This window comes from Ammospiza caudacuta, chromosome 10, assembly GCF_027887145.1.
Source record: "Ammospiza caudacuta isolate bAmmCau1 chromosome 10, bAmmCau1.pri, whole genome shotgun sequence".
NCBI classification, from domain to species: domain Eukaryota; kingdom Metazoa; phylum Chordata; class Aves; order Passeriformes; family Passerellidae; genus Ammospiza; species Ammospiza caudacuta.
In genome coordinates, this window is record NC_080602.1 from 25,225,363 (window position 1) to 25,250,640 (window position 25,278).

General features: G+C 42.5%; 2 protein-coding genes across 2 annotated transcripts in view; one reads left to right on the forward strand and one right to left on the reverse strand.

The window, feature by feature from the left end:
- Positions 1-790: 790 nt before the first annotated feature.
- On the reverse strand, positions 791-9,512 carry LINS1 (lines homolog 1). Its single transcript, XM_058811565.1, has 7 exons — positions 9,446-9,512; positions 7,585-8,118; positions 7,409-7,498; positions 6,397-6,538; positions 5,580-6,170; positions 3,058-3,238; positions 791-2,087 (listed from the first exon to the last, which is right to left on the reverse strand). Exons 2-7 carry the CDS (start codon positions 7,987-7,989, stop codon positions 1,211-1,213), a joined length of 2,286 nt encoding a protein of 761 aa, XP_058667548.1. The 5' UTR covers positions 7,990-8,118; positions 9,446-9,512; the 3' UTR covers positions 791-1,210.
- A 3,559-nt stretch (positions 9,513-13,071) lies between these two features.
- The window catches only part of ASB7 (ankyrin repeat and SOCS box containing 7), a 29,119-nt gene continuing 16,912 nt past the window's right edge, over positions 13,072-25,278 (forward strand). The window contains exons 1-3 of the mRNA XM_058811556.1: positions 13,072-13,109; positions 18,537-18,635; positions 21,768-22,028. Coding sequence (XP_058667539.1) covers positions 21,818-22,028 — 211 coding nt within the window. The 5' untranslated portion in view covers positions 13,072-13,109; positions 18,537-18,635; positions 21,768-21,817. The remainder of the gene's footprint in view (positions 13,110-18,536; positions 18,636-21,767; positions 22,029-25,278) is intronic.

Here is a 25,278-nt window from a genome sequence, read left to right on the forward strand (position 1 = left end):
GAAATACATCCAGTTTTCTTCCCCTCCCAGTTGCAGATTGTCAGGGCTAAAGACTAATCCAGAAGATGGCCACAGAGATTTGAAGGTCAGCAACCTTCTCCAGAGACTGCTCATCTCAGCTCAGTATCTATTTTAATTTAACACTAAATTTCTATTCAAAGGGAAAAGAGCACCTGTTCTCAGTCAGAACAGAGCACTTACCTTCAAGAGCAGATCCTAGGAGGAAAGCTGCTTCCCACAGTTCTGAAGAGGTCTGAGGTTTTCCCAGTGCTCCTGTTGTCAGTACTTTCCCAATGCCTAACCCTTGGCAGATCATTACAAGCTGCAGGGTAAATGAAGGAGCATCAGGTGCTTTCCTGCTAAGTGCAACTGCCTTGGATCCTGCTCTGAACTTGCTCCCCCAGGCAAACTCTCAGACACTCACTCTTCTGGTTATTCAAATTACATCTAATAAAAGATATAAGTATAATAATTTAACATCTTCAATATCCTTCTCACTGCACTGGAGTCACTTATTTTCTAATTCTCTGATTTATTAAATATACATCCTATATTTACAGGAAACGCATGATGGATGCAAAAAATTCTGTTGGAATGTCACTTCTGCATCACCTAAACCTAAAGTTATAATGCTCAACTAAAATTTTCCATAGACAATATATGGTTTAATTTCACATCTACTTTTTCTTTTAATTAAAGGAATGTAGACATCTGAAGGTCCACTTTGAGCAATGCACCAATGCAGAGCACACAGGATGAACAGTAAACTGTCCCCAGCCATATTATTTTATTTAGCCCAACTTCTAAGCAGTCAAGTGTTGCATTAATTTTGCCCTGAGTCCATGAACCACTACTAATCTGGCAATGAACTAAAAATAGAATGACATTGAGTATAATTGACAATACTTTAGCATATATTTTTGAAATGCTTTCACATGAGTTATTTATTACAAAAAGTTGAAAATCCAACAACTAATCCTTATTTACTGTACATTGACATACACACCATGAATGAGCTTAGGCCCCTCAGGTCATAGATCATATCACTGGATGCAATGCCAGATTTTAGGGTTCCAACCAAATCCATGTTCACCCTGCCTGAGGTTAAATGCACTGACTGGTGCAAGAGGCATGAGGCAACAAGTCATTAATCTCATGGAAATATTCCCTGGTGAACTTGTTTAAAAAAACCCCACAAGAACACTTTGGATTATTGTGGATTCATGGATTTATTCATCTTCTCAACCTGGCTCAGCAGTTTCAACAACGCAGATGGATTATATGGGAAAAGACTTCTCCTCTGCAACCTAGAAATAGCCTCCTGCAGCTCTTCCAGACACTTGGTTGATTTGTAAAGCATTACTCTTAGGGGAGCAATGTTATCTGGAGATGCCATACGAGTCCAACAGGATGAGGCAGGAGATCCCTTCAGTTTCGGAGGCGACACTTCAGAGGTTCGTGAATTCCGGTCATCATCTCTGCAGCTGCAACCTGTTTCCCTCCTCCTCACCTCACCCTCATTGTTTGAAGGCAATTGCTTTGTGTTTACCAAACACTCTTTTCCATCGGATTCCACCTCCGAGTCCTCTGAGCTGTCATAATTAACCAGGCTTTGAAGAGAAGCGAGCAGGGACGCGCTATCAGCGCTGGTCAGTGAGTCAGACTGGCTCCACTCTGCAGCCTCATTACCACCCTGCCGCGCTGTAAACACCGGGCAATTGTGAGGAGCCGAAGCCATCGCACTCTGTGGCTCTGCTGCACAAACAGCATTTTGCAAACTCGCCCCAGTCACGCAGCTCTGCTTGACAGAAACTGCGTGCAAAGCGCTGTGCCTGGTATCGAAATGGTTACAGACCTCTACAAAGTGAGGCCACTCCTTCCCAAGGAGCTTCAAGTACCTGACCAAGTACTCCAGAAAGCAAGTTTCTGATGAAATCAGAAAATCTAGAAGTACTGTGGAATCAAATGCAATCTTTTCCAGAAAAAATAAAAATATACAGTGTGGGTTATATCCACCTGCATGCACAAGGAACTGCCAGGACTCCTCCTCTTTGTGGCTTAGGTTATCAGGAACATCACACTGTAACCTGAAAAGTAAGCCAGGAAATCATTTAGTGGAAGATAATTTTTTTTAAAAAAGCAGCAATATCCAGATGAATTCTTGCTATTTTCTTTAATTTTGTGAAAATTAAGAACAAATAGAGAAGTCTTTGTATCAGAGTGAGAAAGAATGAAGGCAGCTGGGACCAGGAGATGGGACAGCTCAGGAAGCCAAGCATTTAAAGCAGGCCTAAAGAGCACTCAGGAAACCTTCTGCAGTAAACAAAGGTACTTACAACACATCAACTGTACTTTAATATCAATATGAAAATCTTATTTGAATATTTTTGTTAACCTGAATTCAGGCTAACTTTCAGAATGTTACACACACTGGAAGAGGAGCCTACTTGTAGTTAAGTGTCTGAGAATTGTGTGTGTCTAAGGTGTTACTTGCATTATCTTCCCATCTGAAGCTTGGGAGCCTTGTATAAATCAGCATAATATCTTGTAAGGTAATTTAAACAACAATGAAGCATTGTACATCCAGGACAAATCCATGAAGAACACTTCTCAGTTGTTAGCAAGAACCATTTATATCAAGTAACTGGAATTCCCATAGGGCCAATCCTTATAAACTCAGCCAGAAGTACCTGAATTATTGAAGTTTAAGTCTAATATCCCATTCTTGTCAAACCTTCAGTGTTGTAAGGAAGCAATCTTGCTTTTTATCTGTAACCACTATTTTAGACATGAAGTCAATTATCCTGAATTACAGGATATGATAAATTATTTAGTAGGAAACTTTCACAACTCCCATCTCCATCCAAAAAATACTTAAATTATCAGCTCTTACACCACACATTATTACATCATCCTGAGGTTGGGGGGGGGTGGGGTGGGGTTAAATTATAAAAAAATAATTTTGCTTCCAACAAAAGCAACCAATGGGAATGTCCCAGTAACCTCACTGAAGTACAATTCTTCACAGTTCTGTCAGAAATAAGAAGACAGACTGACCTATCAAGTTTTAAATAGATGAGCAATAAAGCTTTAGCAGCTTCCCACATGTCATCATCCTGCTCCATGAAAACCAAGGAGAGCCATTCACAGTGATGCCCAGCTGGGTGAGAGTGTGGGGAAGGCTTTCCATGACTCCTCCAGAACATCAGCAGCTGGGACATGGAGCTCTCAAAGTCTCCTGGAAAACAAAATTAATCATGAACTTGGCTATACATTTTTATTGCCAAACAACACACACTCTTTATTTTTTAAATTAACAGTGCATAACAGTTCATGAATGCAGTTCTTTCCTTAGCTCAACTGATTTATCACAGCATCAAATTTTATAGATTAGTTCTTGCTGTTTTAGTGCAGTAGCTTACTCATAAAAATCACTTTGTATTCATTAAACAGAGACTCTTTCCCTTAAGTCAAAAAACTTACACTTTCAATACTAATGAGATACTACAGAGCAGTTTTTGATGTAACACAGCACACACTCAATGTTTAGAAAACAAAGTTTTCCTGCAACATTGAAATCAATTTTATTTACTGCATCACTACATGATTTTCCTTAATATTTGACTTTAAGATTTGTTTTTCCTCCCAGCAAATAACAGGGACATCAAATTATCTTTGTTATTAATAGTTACTCTTCAGACTGAAACTCTTCCCTATAAACCTGGAAATGATTCTCAAAATTGAAATTAATTAAAGTTAAGCCACTTTAATCCATGTTAATGACAAGAAGATCAAGCAGCTTCCCGGAAGGGAAATTAGCATATTAAAGCATTTAGGTGCTTGTTTTAAACACTTCCTGTAATTTCAGTAAAATAAGGAAGTACCATTCTTTTCAGATTGAAATTCCTCTTGACAGTTGGGGTGTTTGAATCTAATTAAAAAACTCATTTTTATGTCATGAATCTGGAAAAGAAAGGAGAATGAGAAAGGATTTTCACAGAGATATCTAAAATTGATATAGCCTACATTTTTTCTTTTCACTTGCTTTTTCACAGTCTCAGTCTCCATACATTTTTCAGAAGGTGGATCACAAGTAAAATATTCTTTACAAATACTTAAAAATCTTTAAGAATGCAACTGACATCACAAATATAACATCTTCCAAAAATCTGGAAAAAGTTTCACAAGCTGTCTTATGGAAGGTGTAGCTCTTTCACACGGATGAATTAAAATTGATTTCAGGCTTGCTGCCTAGTACACAAATATAAAAAGTGAAATAATGTTTATGTCTAGAACTTCTACTAAAACACCTCAATGTATTTAAAGTGCTGTAAAATTTCACCCTTGTTTAAAAAGAAACAGAAATTACTTTTGGCCACATCATCAGTAAATAGATTATTGCTGCCCCAGCCCAGCCCTGGCACAGCAGCAGCTCTGCCCTTCTTGTGCCCAGCCCAGCCCCTCACTGCAGCCAGCCAGCCCAAGGCAGCAGCTGGGGGAGGAATGCTCACACCTGCTAACTGGAAGGGCCAGATGTGTCAGCCAGGGTGAAAAACAACACAACCATTTACATGGGGAGGATGTGGAGCTGCTGGAGCCAGTCCAGAGGAGGCCACAGAGATGCTCTGGGCCAGGCTGGCAGAGCTGGGGGTGCTCACCTGGAGAAGAGAAGGCTCCAGGGAGACCTTAGAGCCCCTTCCAGGGCCTACAGATGCTCCAAAAGAGCTGGAGAAGGATGTTGGACAAGGGCCTGGAAGGAGAGGGCTAGGGGGAATGGCTTCCCACTGCCAGAGGGCTTAGACTGGATACTAGGAGGAAATTCTTCTGAGAGGCTGGTGAGGACTTAGCACAGAGCCCAGAGAAGACGTGGCTGCCCCATTCCTGAAGTGTCCAGACCAGACTGGACAGGGCCTGGAGCAAGCTGGTCTAATGGAAAGTGTCCCTGCCCATGCAGGGGTTGGAACTGGATGATCTTTAAAGCCCCTTCTAACCCAAGCCATTCTGTGATTCTGTGTACCACAATTCCCCTGTGCCTTACTTTGGTGCTTCCTTATTTTTATTTACCTTTAACTTTATTACCTAGTATACCCCAGCTGGTTTTGCCTCATGACATTACTTGGCTGACCAGTAATGCCTTGTACCTTCAGTAAAATAAATACATAATGGTGCTTGAAGTTCTACCTCCACCTTAGAAAAGAGAAGAGTGTTACCTGCAGCTCCTTTCAGTTCCCCACCCTGAACTGAGCAGATGCTTGTGCTAGGGACTCTCCTTGTCCAGCTGAAGAAGAGCCTGGTGTTCTCAAGCTGGCTTAATGTTCTTAACAGGTAAAAATTTCAACCCCAAATGCAGCTGTTTCAAGCCCAACATATTGCAGGGCTAAGGATTTGATAAAATGCAAGGAGACAACTAATTAGGCAGGACACGGCAACAGCAGTTTCTTGGGTGGGTCTTCTCCTTCCTCCCTCCCACCACCACTAATTCAGCTGAAATCTATTTACAGTCTTAATGAGCTGTGACTACAAAATCTGAAAGCTCAAACTCTTGCTGCTTAATGAACAAAATTTAAATGGACTGTTACCTTTGATTTCTGCTTCTGTTGCAGAGTTGTGAATCTTGAATTCCAGTGCTTTAAGCACAACCAGACTTAAGGCTCTGAGAACAGTTTGGTCAGAAGCACCTTGAGAACCATGTCCAGGAGCAGTTTCACTGCTTCCAAAGTAGCTGGACTTCCCACTGAGTGGGATCTGATTAAGCCAAGTCAAATTCACAACCTGCAGAACAACATTACTCAGTGCAAGCATATCCTCACACAAAGATGGGGTTTGTAAGAACTGTGATCCACCTTTAGCATCTTCTCTAGACTTGCAAAGGACACATTTTTTAAGGAGCAAAATGAATTTCTTCTTGATTACATAAGGAATCGATGAGCTAATAACATTGAGGACATAAGAGACTTTCAAAAATAAAATTCTCTGGCACCTGAATGGTAATTCCAGTTCAATTCTGGAAACCAAAAGTGCTTCAAGCAGATCTATAAAACTGATCAGATTGTTTGCAGCTTCAGAATAAGGTGAAGTGTAGTGGTGACTGTCAAAATGATGGAGCAGGATGGCATTATAAAATCCTTCAAGCACTGCATCAAGAGGAGCCAACAGCTTCTTCAGAGCACCTATGGCAACAAGAGGCATATTATTGACCTGAGGTGTAAGAGATAAGTCAGTAAATAAGAAATTAACCGGTGTTGTGACTACTTTTAGAACATAAATACGTTCAAGCCACTGCATTTGAACAGCACTCTGTCACCCCCTGTATAAGGAAGGGTAGAGGTGTCCTGGAGCCGAACCATTCCCGAGGAACGCCGGGTGAGCGGCTCCTCCTGGCGGCACCGCCGGTACCTGCTCGGGCTGCGGGCGCGTCCTTCAGCGTCTCCTTGAGAATCGCCGCCAGGGTCCACAGGCAGCCGGGCACCGCCGCGCTCCCGGGGAAGCCCAGCAGCGCGGCCAGGCTGAAGCTCAGCCACGGCACGTCCACAGCGTCCTAAGGAAAACAATTCCAAACCCGATCACGGATGCTCTCGGTTGTTATGCAAATGACATGAAATCATAACACAGTGATTTCAAATTGTATGGTAAAAAGGTTGAAATGTAGGCACAGACAAAACACGGGTAGAAACAACGTCTGTCCTGGGCCATTAATTAGGTCTTTAATTACAAACATGAAGCAACATATGCATGCAATAGAAATTATCTGTATGTTCCAAAAAGGGAAAACCAAACCTCCTCATGTCATGTGACCTACCCAAAATCAGATAATTCTGTAGACAGACCAGATCTGAACTCCTAATTCCCAGACAACTTGATGAGAAATATTACAAACATAATTATGAAATAAATCTGTGCTCAGGATGCTACTATGGAGACTGCAATACATATTCAATAAATATACAGCAAATTAAAAAAAAAAACTCAAGTAATTGGGTTATTCAAACAAGAGCATACACCAAGGCATTTTATTAACTTCCAAGAGGTTATTATTTAGTTTTATCTACTGCATCACCCAGCAGATACCAAGGAACTGTAAAAATACTGATAGTCTAGATCATGGCTTTTTTAATATCTGCGTTGCAACTTTAAAAAGAGATTCTTATCATCTACATCCATTTTACCTTAAATGAGTTTCATAAAATTCCAGATTTTTATACATTTTTTATATATAAAGACACTCTATGCCTCTGTTACACACCAGATCTCCTGGCCTTCTATACTCCAGGCTTCTTCCGACACCGTTGACAAAGTTTCTCAGAAAATACAAACACTAGAAAAACCTGGCTGTAGAGTGAAGTGGAACAACCTGCAGGCACAGGTTCACTAAGCCATTTTTTGAGCTGTGAAGTGATGCCACACTCACCTCTTCCTTCAGCTGGAAATACACAAGAGATGCCAAACTTTGTGAGGCCATGTGAGATAACAGCCGGTCATCAGAACCCAGCAGGTGAATCTGGAGACAAGTAAAAAAGAAAAAATATCTAAGGCACATCCCTTTTTATTTTTCCTCCTTTCCTAAATAAATCTTTCAGCAGTTACCAATTTTGAGTCAATTTTTGCCTCCTTCAGAAGAAGAACAAAGATTTCACAGTACTTCTGTCTCGTGTGGAGCTCAGTCTCCTGGGACTCTGCTTTGGCCACCATCATTTTGATCAGGGTGAGCTGGAGCAGCGTCACCTCCCGTGGGCAGAACGAGGAGCTCATGTTTGCAAAGCTCTTGGATAAATCATCTGTTGCAGGGACAACATCTGACATATCAGAGTCCTGATGGCTCCCAGTGCCACCAGCAGAAGATGGCAGATGCTGCTGATGACAGGATCCATCTCCTTCTGGTGGCTGCTCCACACACAGATTAATTAAAGAGGAATAATGATGGCTTTCCCTTGCTAGGGGAATGCCTGCCAGGACATCCTTATACATCTGCTGCAGGAGAGAGAGCTTCATGATGAGATCATGCAATATTCCACAAAATACTGTGTGGCTTCACTGATTGCTCACTGCAAATCAGCTTCCAGGTCACTTTCATCCAGTCAGAGAAACAGGAGCACACTGGGCATTTCTCTTCTAAGTCACCTATAAATAAAACATTCTGCTGTTACTTTGCAAGTAACTGCAAAATAAAAAGGAACAACATATTTTCAGAGTTAATGCTACCATTATGAAACTTGTTTTGAAAATGCAAATTCAGCTGCACAAAACTGTCTCAGTGAGACATTAAAATGAAGAATTCCCATGCTGGGAAGAAGTTCACAGCTCCAGTATTATATTACCAACACCAAAGTTCATTTGCTGGAATTAACAAACCCAAAGATGATTGTTATTAGGGGCTACTTTCAAAGATATGAGAACTTGGACTACACTGCTAAAACTACTAGAACCTAAACTCTTTTGTGACAGATGTCTCTAAAAACAGGCATCAAATTTCAGCTGCAAATTTTCCTCTGAACTGGCAATGTTCATTGCTGCACTGAGGCTGGAACTGGAAACAGCTCTCAAAAAAATGGAAGCCAAAGGGAGGACAAGTCTTGACTTCTGCTGCACACAGGCTCAAGGTGGGCTGACCTCCAGGGCACAGCGACTAAGAAGCTGAAAATTAAAGAAAAATTTAAAAACAGAGTGCAAAATTTATTAAGAACCAATAAAAACATTTAAACATATTCAGGAAAGGTAAAAAAAAAAAAAAGTCTTTATTCTCCCTGTCAATGGAAGACATCCTTCAATTACAGCACTGGAAGATTTGCTACAGCTTAAAATTAAGCGCTACTAAGAATTCAAATCTCTGAAGTGTGAGCACCTGAGCCCCCACAATTTTCTGTCCAGTATGTAAATGGCCAAACAGATACCCCATCTTCTCAGGAAAAAAAACCCCAACAACAAACCCTTAAAAATATCAGGGTTTCTTTTTCACCTACATTAAGAGTGATGCTCATCTGTAATATTTATCTTCTTAGAGCAGTTTTAACATGCTCTCTAACCAGATCTCTTTTAATTAAAACCAACAAACTCATCTATGGTGAAGTTAGGAGTGGAACTAAAGTTGATTATAGGAATATTCATACTTTGCATACTTTTTTGATCCCCATCTCTAAGTCTGGCATAATCAACCAGGCAGAATCCTGCAGCCATCCACCTGTAGTTGGCTTTTACTTAAATACTGCAATTCCTCTTTCTTACCAAAAGAAGAAAACAGTTTAGTCTTCCAACCAGTAAGAAATTCTAAGTTTTACCTGCGTTTGTCATCAGACCAAATATTTTAAATTACCAGTTCTTTTTAGCAGAATATTAGAAAAGAATGAAATTGTAAAAGTCGGTATATGAGGCATTTCTGTTCTAGCTTATAATCTTGACAAGTTTTTAAAGCAATATCAAACATTGAAAATTACACCTTCATTTTTACAACCTGATTTTTTCTTTGCAACGGAAGCACGGATTGACAAAATGGCTTCCCAAAGGCACCAAGGATTAGAGGCAGCCCAAGATGTGCTATCCTGACTCATCACTTCTCCCACCATCAGGAAGCATTTCCTTCAGAAAAGAAAGTAAAATGTGAGAGCATGAAGTTGCCTGCAGGAGTAATCTACAATTCCCTCTGGTGTGATATTTTTAAAGACACATTCAGCAAGGGCTGACCTGGAAACTCCAAAATGTTACAGCATGTTCCTCACCTGATAAAAGCAAGAACCCTTCCCCATCCTCTCCCATACTCCACATTTTGCTGGATGTTAAGAATAAATCTGGTATTTCAGGCAATAAATTCCCCCTTCATTTGCAGAATCTTTTCAGAATTCTACTTGAGGTGGAAATTTATGACCTGAAACATCATAAAATTTCTTCAGAAATCACTCTGAATATTTTACATAGCTATTGTTCCCATCCTTGAGCTTTATTTCTTCCTAAATGAATACCTAATAAAGTAAAATCATCTCAGCACATTTACTCCTGTTTTGGAGATCAGCTGGAATTATCACCTCGTGTGGTAGATGAAGAGATCTCATGCACAAATCCACACGATCCAGCAGGGTGGTTAAGGCAGAAGGGAGTCAGAACTTTTCTAGGAGACCCACTGTGGGATTCCACCTCCACCACACAGTGCTGGCTGCGCCCTCCTGCATCCTCCCAGAGCACATTTGTGTCCCACCATTAATCTGCAAACTTTACAAAAGCATCTCTAAGATATGTCTCACTCACACATGACAACAGCGCACAAACGTAAGCCATTGAAGGAAATGAAAAGTGAGGGGGCTTATTTTGAAGGCATTTACTTCAAAGAGGGAGAAAATATCAGACAAGGACTAAATTTGTTTCAGACACAGCACGAGAGTGAAAAGCTCAAAGCTGAAGAGCAAAGAAAAGCAGTGACAAACTCCAACCCTGATTTGTATTATTTATCTGAGTTACTCACGACAGCATCTAAAAACCAATTAAGGCAATGCCTCACAGAGCCAGACTCCTGCATAAACAGGAACAGTTCTAAAAACCTTATATATAGACTAATCACATAAAAGACAGAAAGGAAAACTACCCAGAACATAAGAAACAAACAAAAAAAGGGGGTTTGTATGTTACTTTCATCATTAATAATGCTTTAAAATCAAAACCAAAGTCAAGTGGAGCTGCAAACAGAATGAGGGAAGAAACTTATGCCTCTTCACTTATATCTCTGAGTTATTGTGTGCCAATATAAGCCATTTGTGTTAGTAAAAGAAAAAAAAAGAAAGGAAAATGTGCTATCGACAATGTAGTTCAGTCAAATTAGGAAGGAATTGTTCCCTGTGAGGGTGGGCAGGCCCTGGCACAGGTGCCCAGAGCAGCTGTGGCTGCCCCTGGATCCTGGCAGTGCCCAAGGCCAGGCTGGACAGGGCTTGGAGCAATCGGGGATACTGGAAGGTGTCCCTGCCATGGCAGGGGATGGAACGAGATGACCTTAAAGGCCCTTTTTTCTAGAAAAAACTATCCAAAACCCCATCCTAGTTTCATTATAAAATTGTATCTGATAAAGCTAAATGAAACCTCAGCCCATGACTTTTGGGTATGAATCTGAAGCCGCTGGATCTGTTTATAATCATAGCATTTAAGGAATAAAATACACTTTGGACTCCTTGTACCCGGAATGATTTCGTAGGCTCATCTCGCAATAAATAAGCTTCTGCTCAGTGCTGAAATACTGTAAACGCCTCAAAATTCGTGTCATTTCCTTCCAGACTTTGCAAACAACCTGAGCAGCGCAATCCCTGTTCACTGTGACACCTCAGCACGCCGGACGCTTTGGTTGCAGTTCTGCCAGGCGCCCTCAGACCCCGCCGGCAGGAGCGGACCCGGACCCCCCTCACCGGCCCCGGCAGCGCTGGGAGCTCATCGGAACCGCGACACTCGGGGTGACAGAGCGAGCACGGAGCGGCCGCTCCTTCCGAGCCCTCACAGCCCCGGCCTGCCGGGCTGAGGGCGGCCGAGGCCTCCCGCCCAGCCACCAGCTCGGCATCCGCACAGCGCGGAGACCCTCGGCCCCCGCAAGCAGCCGGCGACCTTTCCTTCACCCGCCCGTTTCTCCCTCAGCCCCTCCCGGGCTCCCCGCCAGCAGACCCCATCGCTCCCCAAGGCCCCGCCCCCGTACAATCAAACCACGCCCATAAAACATCACTCCGCCCCTCCCGATGCGGGCCCGCCTCTTTCGTTCCAGGCCGCGCCTCTCGCCCCTCCGGTCCGCACACCCGCTGCCCCGCTTAGTCACCCCGAGCCGCGGAGCGCCCGGGCCCGGGCCCGTCCCCGCCCCGCTGCCCGGCGGCCGCTGCCAGGCAACTCTCGCCACTCACCCGCCCCCGGCGGACCGCGAGGCCCAAACTCCGCTCCGTCACAGCGCCGGAACCGCCGCCGCCGGCCCCTGTCGCAAAGCCACCCCCCCACTCCTCCGCGGCTTTACGGCAGCGGGGCGGGGCCGCGGGGCGGGGCCGCGTCAGCCCGGCGGCCAATGGGACGCGGCGGCGGCGCGCGGGCGGGGGCGGGCCCGCCGTCAGCCCGGCGGCCAATGGCGGCGCGGCGGCGGCGCGCGGGCGGGGGCGGGGCCGGCGCGGCGGGCGCGGATTGGCCGCGGCGCGGGTCAGTCCCCGCCCGCCGACCCCGCCGCGAGCCGAGGGGGGCGGCCCGGAGCGAAGTGTCCCCGCTCGGCTCGGCCCCCCCGACCCCCCGCCCGCCGCCGCCGCCAGCGCGGGGGGCGGCCGCGCCCGGGGCCCCCGGCCCGCCCCGCTCCGGCACGCGGGTCACGCAGGTAACCCCGGCTGCCCCGGGGTCCCTCGCGGCGCGGGGAGGGGGGGGCGCGACCCCGTGGCCTCCCCTCGCCCACACCGGGCAGCCCCTCCGGCGGGTGCGGGGCCGTGAGGGGAGCCCCCGCCGCTCCCTCCGGGAAGGGCTGCGCAGCCCCCCGCCGCCCCTGCCCGCTCCCCCGGCCGGCTCCGGGCCGCCCCCGGGGCTGCCCAAGGAGGGGGGTCCCCGTCCCCAGCCCCCGGCGGCGCCCCCGGTGCCTCGGCGGCCGCCGGGCCTTGGGGCTGTGCGCCGGGGCTTGGCCGGCTTTTTGTGTGTGTGTGTGTGTGTGTGTGTGTGTGCGCGCCGCTGACGGCTCCTGGAGCGTGAACTCCTGCGAGGGAGAGGTTTGGTTTCCCAGCAGCTCAGCTTTCTGGGTTACTTCCTGTCCCATTCTTTAGCACTTATCTTTACTTCCATTCCCTGGAGGAGCTGCCTTGACAGGGCAGCGGTCCTGCCGTTATTATCCCTTCAACTCCTCAGTATCCTGGGAGAGTGTCCTCCTTTTCCAGGAGAGATCCCGATTTTGATGAATAACCCCTTTCCTTCCAAATTTGTGAAGGCTCTTCCTATTTTGCCCAGCTATTGCTTTTGTATTAACCAATTCTGTTCTTCATCGCTCTCTTTTATGTCATTGTGTGGCTCAGTTCTACTTTTATTTTATTTTTTTTTTAGGTTTAAGCTGCCTTAAAGGAGAATTAAAAATAGTGACTCCAAAGAACAAAATAACACAGAAGAGAGAAAACAGCACTCAAAAAGCCCCCAGAAAGGTGATGATTCATTTAGACTCTCAGAGTCATCCTCGACACATGGTTTGGCTGGGATTGGGGCCTCTTGTGTTTTTATGGATTTGAATAGGTAGCATTAGATTTCTTTGTTCTTTTAAAACCTACTTTCTGTTGACCTTTTTTATAAGTTTGAAAGCTCTGAATCCTATTTGAAGTACAGTTCCTCTTGTAACGCTTTATAATTTTCCAAAATTATTCTGCAAATGTTGTTTTGATTATGAATTGCTACTTAATGGGGTTTTTGTGTCTTCATCTCAGGGGTGTCACTTAAAAATACTTTGCTCTAAGTCGTTAAAAGGATCTTTTCTTTAAGTCTTTCCATAAATTTATGGGTTCAGCACTGCTTCTCTTTTTGTTTCAATTCTAAAATCTTTATTGGGCTAGGTCCTGGTAACTGCAGTACCTTGCTTTAGTCATGCCTCACTCCTGTGTGGGTCACTTTATTGTGTGTGTGTTGTAACGGAGCTGCAAAAATTGAAATTAATTTAATTGGATGGTGTCTGCTTACAAGTACTTACTTTTTGGGCTGAGATCATAGAAGAAGATGATGCTGTTGGGTGCTTAAGGGGAAAAAATGAAAGGAGTCCTGAAAGCCAGTGCTGCTGGTAGGAGGGAGGTTGTGTTTCAGGGGGAGAGCTGTTCGTAGGGAGAATTGCGTGTTCTACGTGGTGAGATGAAGAAATGGATCCTAGGAGAGAGAGTGGGGGGTGAATGATGTCAGTCAGACTTTTTCTGCATCCTGCTGTCAGTGTGCTCCAAAGGATGGAGACTCTGCGCCTTCTCCTAAGGGAGGGTCTGTCTTGAAGCCATTTTAATCTGTTTCAAATGTAGGTGAGCTTGGATTTTTGGCTAGAATGCCCTCCCTGGAGGTCCCTGTGGTCTGTGTCGTGTTTTCAGAGATGTCACTGGCCCTACCAAAACGTTGTTCATTGTTGGCAATCAATTGTTTTTGAGCATTAGCCTGCAGGAGAAGCAGCAGTGTTTGTTGCCAACAGCCTTGGTCAAGGCTGGATCATTTTTCCAATACAGATGTCTTTAGATCAAGACAAAAAGTGGTTGCTCTGTGTTGAAGATTAAATAGAAAATCCCTCTGTAACACAAGTGCAGCAATTCCTGAGGCACGCTTTGGAAGTGCAGGGAAGAAATTTTCCATGTTATTTTGATAACTCAGGAGTAATGGCAGAACATGTGGACATGCCCAGTATGATTCCAGGAGGGATTTTCCTGCTAATAGGTGAGGCAGATGTGCATCAGTACAAACTTACCAGTGCAGTTATTGCACAGCTGTTTCATCTGAATTTAGTTTATTTTAACTCCCTTTTCCCAACCCACCCAGTGCCTCTCACATCAGGGCTGTAGCTGCTCTGACAGAACACCTCGTGGTGCCAACAATTCATGGGATCTTTGGGATTTATTCACAACAGGAGACTTAAGTTTTCATTTGATTTGTGAATTTCCTTCCTAGTGTGAAATGCCAGTGCAGCAAAGTTTGATTCAGATGCAGAGACTGGAATTGAGTTCACAGGAATCAGGGAATTAACTTCTGGCAGAAATTTGCACATGGCTGAAACAAGGCACAGAGATCACTGAAATGCTGAAGTCCTGCTCTTGATCCCTGGAAGAAATGCAGTATGTTGCAAGTATAGCAGCCCTTTAGAGAAAGCTTTAGTCTTCAGGCTATATCCTCATTTTGAGTTTGTTTTTCCTCATTGGGAATTCTCAACCCTTAAAGGAAATGTGCTGTCTGAGGGATGGTTTTGTTTTGTTCCAGCAATGCTTACAGAATGATATTATCACAGTGAAAATCTCGCTGTGTCCACTAAAGACATCCAAAAAATTTTGTCCACTTGGATTCTTTTAGGCTGTATTAAGTAGTAATATATATCAAATGTATTTCTAGAGATTGTTGAATGCCCAAACTCTGTAAACAGCACTCAGTTGCTTTATCAGCTGTGCTGTGAGAATGAGGGCTGAAGTGACTCCTTTAATGTGGTTTGAACTCACCATTGGTTCCTGCTTCTGTCATTCCTTGCAGTGTTGGTGTTTGGATGCTCTAATGGTAGTAAATCACGTGAAAATACATAGATCTTAGCAATTAACACTTGCTACAAATTAATTACTCATAAGGCTAAGCTTCCACCTGACTTCTGCTGTTTAAAACTTAGTGGTGTCACTGCTGGAAGTTGGAGGGGAATTGGTATTTTTTGCTTGGTACACGAGGATCTCCAAGCATGCTGCAGAGCACAAGCTCTCTGCAGTTTGTCAGCGCACATCTTGAGGGAGGAGGCTCTGGCTGTGTGAACCTGATGCAGCATTCTCTACTGAAAAAGGAGCTGGCAGGCCTGGCTTTAGCAGCAGCATGGAGGTCCTGCCTTCAGAAGGAATTGCAGGATTTTATTCTCAGGGCTCTGCTTGTGCTTAAGGGTGCCAGTGTATGGGTAGGGGTGCTGAGGATGCTGAGTGGTTGCTGTGCTTGCTGAAGGTGAAGTTTCCCTCAGGTTTGCAGACCTGAAGTTGCTTGAGCTGGGTGATCTCTGATTCTCCATCAGGCCCAAAGTTAGACCTCACAACCTCTCAGTGAGATGGATAATTGTAGTAAAATGACACCCCTGTGCTTCAGTTTCACCCACCTGCAGAATGTAACTACACAGCAGCTGCTTATTAGTGTGTAACAACACCACCTCTAGTTCTAGGAACATCTGAAGTTGGTGTGGCACTTGTAAGTTAACTTTTTTGGTTATTTTAAATTTAGTATGTCCGAGCTATGAGCTGGCCTCACAGGAGCTCTCACGAGAAATGTGTAACTTTTAATGACACCTTGTGAGGAGTGAAGGCTTCTTCCCTTTGAAGCAGCAGTTCCTCTGTGATGTTTTGGATTCATGCACTGTTAACTCATTGCTTTCAGGGCCAGCAGCTCCCATGTGTTGCTTGGTGATTTTTATCTCAACCATAGGGATATCTCTCTTCATCTCTGGGCTGTAGCATGGAACTTTCAGCAGAAAATGTATTTGGGATTATAAGGCTCTGTGAAATTTTGATATTTCACATGTTACTTGCAAACTTCACGATTGTGATGTGAGAATGCAAATGACAACACAATTGTTTGCCCTACTCTTGTCTGAAGAGCTCCTGGAATAGGAGCGTGAGTGACAGCTGAAATGATGGTTGTATTTAGTTTGTCAAAAATATAGTGACCATTTTTAAAATGCCATGTGAGTGAGAACACATTTAGCTTGTTCAAGCTTTGAAATGGGTAGGAGAAGTGAGTTGTGAGACTAATGAAGGCTGATGTGATTATCCTTATTCCACAGGGCTTTCCTTTTTTCTGTTGTTTATTTGATTTAAATGTCTCAGAATACTTCAACCACAGGCAACTCAGACCTACACTGATGAGGTCCATGCCAGATACTGAATGTCATGTGTAATGGTACACTTCCCTTGTTGGACAGAGTTAGGCTGACATCAGGAACTTATGGTCCTTGTTCTGCTCTTGGGTGTGTAATCTCAGAGTTTAGGGATCAGCTCTTTCTGTCAGGCCATGTGAATGAGCAAAATACTGAATTTTGAGGTCTTGCTTTTTGTACCAACCTTTAACTTTCTTTAAAGTAAGTGTATACATATGTTGGAATTAATTTTCCACATGATGTTTGCCGTGACTTTAAAGAAGTGACACATTGATGTGGCAAAGTCTAAGATCTCTTTGACAACATGAGACATTATCAATAGATAATGAGGATGTTTGTCTTATTATTTTTATTTAGTGCTGCCTCTACTATAATTATTAGTGTTTTAATCAAACTTTGTTAAGTCATTGAGTGAGGGAGCTTTACTCTTACTAAATATGACTTATTTTTATTAAAGTTGCAGATCTTACTCTTGCCATATGCAGCTAATTTTCCTTTGGGGGGAAAAAAGCTTGTTACTTTTTTAGTGGAGCAATCTGTTACCTTGTCTGTAGTCTGTGAAGTCAGTGCAATTCTAATTTGCATCAGCTAATAAAAAATGTGTGGGTTTTAAAGTGAAAATCATGCAAAAATTAAAAAAAAAAAGGTGAACGACTGATCATCTAGGCAAAAAAACAAGGCTAGAAATGTGATCAAATTAGGTCATGGCAGTGCAGTTCTGTGCAGGGCTGTAAGCATATCTGAAGACCTTGTATGTTTTATCTTGGGAAGCAAAGCTCTTGGAAAATGTGCATAAGAGGGATAAAAAGGGCTTTTTTCATCCTCCTCTTTGAGCTATCATTGCAAAGGATGATTTTATGTTGCATTAAGTGGCAGAAATTTCAACTTAATCTAAGAGAGAGCTGCACAGTTGAGGGAACTGCTCTGGTGCAACTCGTTTGCAGAAGAAACGAGTCACAGTTGGGTTTGTGTGATCAGCTGTACAATTAAGTATTTAATGGTTTTATTGTTTATTGCATGATTGCAGTGCTCAGATGAGATAAGGGAGCCTTTCACTAAAAGTTTGCAGCCAAAGGAAATGAAAGGTCAGATAAAGAAAGAATTAGTAGAAAGAATTAGTGAAATAACAGTGATGAGTGCAGGAGGAATGGTCTGGGGCTGATCCCATTAAGTGCAGGTGATGGGGGGGATAAGGAGGGGCTCCTCTGAAGGAGGAATCTGCACAGGGGTTGTAACTGGATTTTGGTAAACCTTGATTCTAAAAGGCTGGTTGTTCTATATGAAGAAAAGGTGAAGATTTTTGAGCTGGTGGTTTTCTTGTACTGTGGAGATGGCTTTACCTGCTTGTGAAACACAGCATGTATCAGCTTGAGCTGTCACATGAGGGACAGGAGACAGCCTGGTGGCTCTGCAAATCCACCTGAAGGACACAGCTCAATGGTCTGTGTGCTCAGGTTTTATTCTTTACTTAGGGAAACACAGATGGGATGGAGATTTAAAAAACCAAAAACCAAACCCCGTACAAAAACAACAATAAAAATCCCACAAACAAATAAAAAACCCGCAAGAGTAGTTTGGGAAGAACTAAATGGATCCTGTTTTTCCTGGCATCTGACTCCCACAGGGAGGTGTTGAGCAGTGAGGCAGAAATGCCTACTGTAACCTTTGTATCCATTCTTGTTCCATACAGGAGGGGCAGATACACATAATTATTAGAGAAGAGTGTAGACCATTTCTTCAAGGTATACTCCAGAGAGGAAGCACATCCCTCATTTCTCTTGTCTTCCATAAAATATTCCCTGTAGCCTTTTCCTCATGTGGCAGAAGCAAACTCTGTCCTCCCCAACCTCTGGAGGATTCTTTGATAACAATAGGAGACACACTTTGGGTCTTTCCTGACATAGCTGCATGAAAATGTGGCATTCTCACAACCAAACAAAGTAAAAGTAAATAAACCTCTGGCTTTTATTCTTTACAACTAACAAGAAATACCATTTTTTTGAAGGGGTAGCAGGTTGTTTGACACACATGGGCACAGAAGATTATGAACAGTGAAGACAATGAAGAGTGGGACATCCATCAAAGAGTAACAACCTCTTATAAGGTAATTCAGGACCACATTGAGTTTATCCTGTTGTATTTGCAAAATCAATTAAGTAACTGTTGCTGTCCTCCATTTTCATGGCACTATAAAATCATTATAACCAAGAATATATAGGTCTATTTTTCCCCCCTATGCTTCCTTTTGTTTTTTTACTTGCATGCAGAAAGCCAATATGTAACAACCCAAATGCATGCTGAGTCCTGAATGAGATTGATTACAGTTGCAAAACATTAAATATTAAATGCCAAAGGACTACTTCCAGTAGTCCTCCTTCTCTTCTCCAAAGATTGATGTCTTAAATGGGGCTTTGCAAACAGGAGTTTTAAATGATCTATGGAGCAGAAGTAAAAATGTTTTCAAAGCTGGTGTGTACCTAAAACTATCCTGAAACCTTTAATGTTATGGTTAAGTATTCTTGTCATTTGAATTTCATTGCTTGCCATAGGGGTGAGATGGAAGAGTGGATATTTACAGAAACTGTGCAAGTGATAAAAGGAGCTGCCTGACTTTGTCTTCTGCTTTGTATGTTTTAGTACTTATGTACTTTAGTACCAGCTCATTTGAATAAGCTCTGCTAGTCACATGCAACATATGGAGCCAATGCCAATTTTTTATAATGCTGCATTACAAATATACCCACCAGCTGAGAAGTGTGAGAGAGAGAGCTCTGCTTTTCCTCAACCAACTGTCTTCACAGAGAGTTGCAGGGGGAAGGAATACTGCTGTCCCTTCAAATGAGAAATCTCATTTCATCTCTTCAGTCATCCCATCTCTTTCTGTAGCATTTTGAGCAACTAGCCTGACCTTAACCTTCAGGATCACTTGAGGGCTTGCAAGTATTGGTCCTTTACAAGAAAGGACTGTAAAAATGGCATCATGAAGTTTGTTTACATTAAGTTTTGATCAGGTATTCTCAGTTTGAAAAAAAAGTTTTCATATCTTGTTTTTGTAGGTATTCAGAAACTAGGGCTAGAAGAGACATGGTCTGAATTAGAATTTTTTAAGGGTTTTGCATGATTCATCATCATCAGTTAGATTCTACTGTCAGTTTTCATCTGCAAATCCAAAGAAGATCTTGCTCTTGCAGCTGGAATTTCATTACCAGTGCTGTTAGTGGTGTGATGCAGAGTGAAGTCAAGCTCCCTGTCTTATAGGTGAGCATGTTCTGAAGTGCTAATTGGAGTTTAGAAAAGAGCTTAGCAAAAGCTTGTTAGAGTCAATAGAAATACTTCCATTGTCATCAGATTAACCAAGTTTGATTTTTGGAATATGCTGCAAAAGCTGACCTATTGAGTTGGCAGTTGCTGCTTTGTAAATCCCCTTTCCTCCCAGCCTCAGATAATGAAGTTCACACTGTAAAACAAAACAAAGCCAGTTTCTAAGCCATGTATAACATATGGAGCTAAAAAGTCTTCTTTAATAACCCTATGCTGAAGTAGTGATTGTTGCCATACATGGTAAGCTGAAGCATTTATAAATGTCAAAGACAGGCATTTGCTGTGTGTAATTTCCATATTTGCAGGGTAAGTGGGGTCACTGCAGCACCTGTTAATTATAAGTTTATATCTCTCCAAAAAGCAGATAAATAACTTCCTTACCATAGGCATGAGGAGGTTGTAGAAGAGCAAACACACACTGTGCCTTTGTCTGCAAAGTTGGCAGTGATTGATGCTTTCACTTTTCTCTTGTCTGTGGGCATACCTGCATCACAGGAAAACAAGTGTCCAGTGGGATGTGGGGAGGTGATTGCAATTTCTTTTGAATGACCTGTGGATCATGAGGATCTGGAAGTCTTTTTGATACCTAAAAGAAGGTTTAGGTGATGATGTGTGTTGACATCCTAATAAACCAAAAAATTCCTGTAAATTTTAAGTTTTGCTTGAAATTAATTTTCATCATTAGAACTTTTCTTTGTATTTTAATGTTGATTAACTTTGCAGGAGTTTAAATACATTTCTGTTTTTAATCTTCTAGGTCTGTGTTGATATCCATCCATGTTTGAGTATTTTCTGAGGCTCCTGTTGCTCAGCATTACCTTTCTCATACCCTGCTTTTACTCTTTCTTCTAATACTCCTTTCTATTTTAGGACTATGGGATATACTATACAATTTATGTGAAAATGCAATCACTTAACTTTGTGTGCTGGGGAACAATACACCTGTTTTTTTTTCTTGCCCCCAAGTAGAACTGCAGGTGGTACTTTACAAACAGAGCATGGAGTACACAGTATTTCTCTCTTTCCCAAGGTGTGCTTCTTTCTAGGCTCTTTTATAGTGGCTATTTTAGATACCCTTTTGGCCCAGCTCTCATGTACTGTATCAAGGTAATTATAAATGGAATTATTCTGATATATGTTCTCATGGTGTTTGACAGGGCTGTAGTAAATGCACTTAAATATATTTTCAGAACTCATAAAATATTATCCTCGTATTTGATTTTTGGAACGTAGAAGTTCTTTGCAGCCTGTGTGTACTAATTAAGAAGTGCTCAAGCCAGAATACAAACAGTAAACTCTAATTAAAAAAAAGGGTGAAAAAGGAAAAAAGATAATTAAAGTTTTCAATTTGATCATTAGTGTTACTAATACTCACATGCAGTAGGTCACAGGATTCTATTGTAAGATATTTTCACTGAAGCTTACAAGGGGTGCATTTCTAGAAAAAGAAAGAGTATCACAGTTCAGTTACTGTAGCAATGCAGTGGCAGTTCCCTGCAACTGTTTGGATCATCCATTCCATAGTTTGAATAATCCATTTAACCAGTGTCTCTGGAGGTAGTGATATTAACCACAGTGTGATTGTGAAATGAATGGTGGCTTCTGGAGATTTTTCATTTTGCTCATTGCGTGGTTGCTTTAACTGTGAGCTGCTGTTTGATGCTGTCACTTCTGAAGAAAACATTTACTATTTATAATGTGCAAGTGTCCTTTTCTTTTGCTGTTCAGTGATGTCACCATGTACTATGATTTTGCTAATAAGAGTGAGATCATTTGGGGTTTATCCTCCGCGTAGCATCACTTTTCCCCGCATACAGAGAGAAGTCTTAGGAATAACGGAACGCGATGCTTTCTTTCCTACATCCCCCATTGCTGATCCCAATCCTAATTTATTCCTGCTTCCCATTGACTGAAGGTGACTCGTGTGAGCTCATGAGGCTCCTGTAAAGGCCAGACTCAGCTAGGATGTTACACCACCACTGCAGGAGGAACCCTGAGCTGCAGGAAGAGCTGCAGATCCAGGCTGCCGTGGCCGCCGGCGATGTCCACACCGTGCGCAAGATGCTGGAGCAGGGCTATTCCCCCAACGGCCGCGACGCCAACGGCTGGACCTTGCTCCACTTCTCTGCAGCAAGGGGCAAGGAGAGATGTGTCCGTGTCTTTCTGGAACATGGAGGTGAGTTCCCCACAGAGAAAAACCTTTATACTCATCTGGATTTGTTTTGGTTTAGGGGAAATTTGCTTTAGCGTCAATTTGTTTGGTTTAGGGTAAATTTGGGAGTTCCCCACAGAGAAAAAGCTTTATACTCATCTCTTTTTTTTTTTTTTTTTTTTTTGGTTTAGGGTAAATTTGGGAGAGAACTTTTAAAGGGTTTTTTTTTTTTTAGAACAGTAGATTTAATTGGTTCTTTTCTTTATCGGTTTGGGAAAAAACTTTTTTCTGGAGAAAATTGGAAAAAAATAAATAATGAAAAATAATATAAATAATAAAACTTCTTGTTGTTTTAAAAGAGATGAAAACTTTTTTCATCTCAGAAAAGTCTCTTTTTGGGGTTGCAGTTTGGCTTACTTAGTCTTTTATTAGTTTTTTTTGGCGTTGGAAATGTTGTGGCTCCGGCCTGGCTTGGTGGGCTATAGCTGTGAGTTGTTGGTGTTTTTTGGCTGTTTAGTTTAGAGTAGGTTTAAAGAAAAAGGAAAAAAATCTATAGTTTAGGGAACTTTTTTGCTTTAGCTAGTTCAAACTAATTAAAATAAAGGAGAGTTCTGTTTTGCTGTCTGTCTATCTGCAGACAACAACAGTTTAGGAGTAGTGATGTGGAGGAGTGAGTGCAGTGTCTGCAAACAAACTGTGTGCTTCTCTCCCCCACTCCACTCTCTGGAACAAGTCTTAAAGGTGCAAAACTTATTATTCAGCATAAACAGAACAGACAATTGGGGATAAAAGCATCATATAGCAAACCCAGGGGATAAAAGCATCATTTAGCCAACCCAGGACATCATCTGACACCTTTCTGTCCCAGTTTGCACTGCAGGGCTTTCCAGCATTGGTTAGATACAAATTGGTTAGATAACTTCTGGTTATCTTTTGTAATTTTTATTTTTTATTCTTTTGTTCTTAATATCTGTTTATTTCTGATGCATACTCTGTCAATGACATCATAGCTTAGGTTTATATTTTAATAACTATTTCCTCCCAGCATTGCCTAGGAATTGTTTAAGGAATGAATAAGCATTATGAAAATAGGGCATTATAAGGACTCATTATAAAATGAAATGCACTCACTACAGGGTTCTCTTCTCTGTTAGGGGGTATTATTAGAGGAAGGCAGATCCCTGAATTTAAATCCTTGGGAAGCTTGTTTCAGAATTCTAAAGCAGGTTAACCAATTGCATTAAAGACTAAATTTAATATAGGCTTTAACAGAATCTGCTAAACTTTATGAAAACAGTCCTCTTTGTGCAAGGACTTCAGTGTCAGCTAATCCAGATGAGTTTACAGCTCTCCTGCATCCAGCCACGATGAAACTTTATTTCAAGAGCTGAGTGAGTTTTGTTGATTTAAGTGGTACTCATGTGGGTGATTATTATGCCTCAGGTGGTACAGTCAGAATTTCTCCTTGCTTTATCATCTTCCAAGGCCACCTGAAGCTTTAGAAAGGGATCATCCTAATCTTTTAAAGTGGTGCTGGAGAGGAAAGCAGTAGATGTTCTCCACGTTCTGATCAGTGCTCTTGAAGAACAGCATCCTCTATTCCAGCACTGTTCTTACCAAATGAATGATGAGGTGTTCAGTCCCAAGGAAACTGAAATGATCTCTCTGATGCTTTGTGTATCTGAGCCATATGGACCCCTTGTGTCTGTCACTGGGTTTGTCAGCTTATGGATCATCCTGGAAGTGGAGTGGCATTAACAGGCTGTGATGATGGCACAATCAGTGATTTGTTCCTTAAGAGCAGTGGTGAGATACAGCCTGAGCAACTGGACTCTGTGGATGCACCTACTACAGATTGTAACCACATAGAAAGGGCAAATCCTCGTGGCCTTCTTGGAAGGGGAAAAAAATTTATTTCTATATAGTATACAACTTTAAATTCCACTTTTTAAAAGTAATATATGCAGATAATCTCAAACCTTCAAAAGTTTAAGGCTTTAAGTCACATGCATTGCTTTTAGCTTTTTATCTGTAAGTTTAAAGATGATAAAAAAACCCCAATCCCTTCTGTATTCCTATGTATTTTCATTTTATAGGTTTTCATAATACAAAGCTGCTGATGCAGCGGTTTGTTTTTATTTTTGTTGTTACTCTTTCCCATACAAAGTAGCAGCTGAATGTGATGCCTCATGAAAACTGCCAGTAATGAAACACCTTTGTCCTGAGGCAGCTTGGAGTTGAATCACTAGGATGAGAAAGTTGAGTAACAAATAGTGTGAGGTTTAGTCATCCACAGCAGCTTCCCTGCAGCTGAGCCTCGCTCCCCAAAATTGGCACTGCCTGCTGCCTTGCCTCGTTTACCCTCAAAACAGAGGCACAAAAATAATGAGTATTTATCACATAATAATGTCACAAATGAGTTATTAAGCAGCAAGTGAGTTGACTCTCACAAGCTGAGTTAATCATGCCACCCTCATTAGGCAGAGGTTTGTGTCTACCTTTGCTCACGTGGCCTCTGCTTTTCTCCCTCTGGAGTGGATTGTTTTGCTGCTGGTGTTTAATCCCCATGGAACAAAAAAAAGATACTGGGGTGAAGGAAGAACTTCTTTTCTGTTGTAAAATAGAGAGTATTGAACTATATATTGGTAATAAATTGGCAGTGAGAGGGAGCCTGTGGAGTTCTGGGGAAAAGAGGGAGCTGAGGTGGGAAGGAAGGGGTGGCTGGTGGTGGTTGTGGCTGTCTGGAGGGTGATGGAGCTGAGCAGAGCTGGGAATATTTTCATGGGGAAAATAGGAGTGGGAAAAGCACAGTGGGCTGTTGCTGAGGGTAGAGCACTCCCAGCATAGCCTGCTAGTGGGATGGAGGGTGAGTTGGGCTAATAAAGGCTGAGAGGGAATCTGGTCACTGACCTGGAAATAAGAAGTAGATTCTTATGGGAGTCATGACCTGTCCGCCTCCTGCTTTTGCTTTTTCTCTTCCATCATTGCTCACCAGCAAAGAAAAGAGCCAGAGGACAGTGTTGTGCATGCAGATTGGCTGTTTGAGTGGAGGTGGTGGAACAGCAGGAAGCTTTTTATTATCTGCTGAGGAAGGAGACACAGATAGATGGGGAAAATGCAGAAAAAGCAGTCCAGACTAAAGGATGAAGCCAGCAGAAATACTAGCTAGATACAGAGGGGATAAGTCAGATAACAAATATTATTTAGCAACTGGTGAAATGCAGAAAGTTGATCATAGCCATAGAGAAACTTAGTTTCATGAGAAATAGTGAAT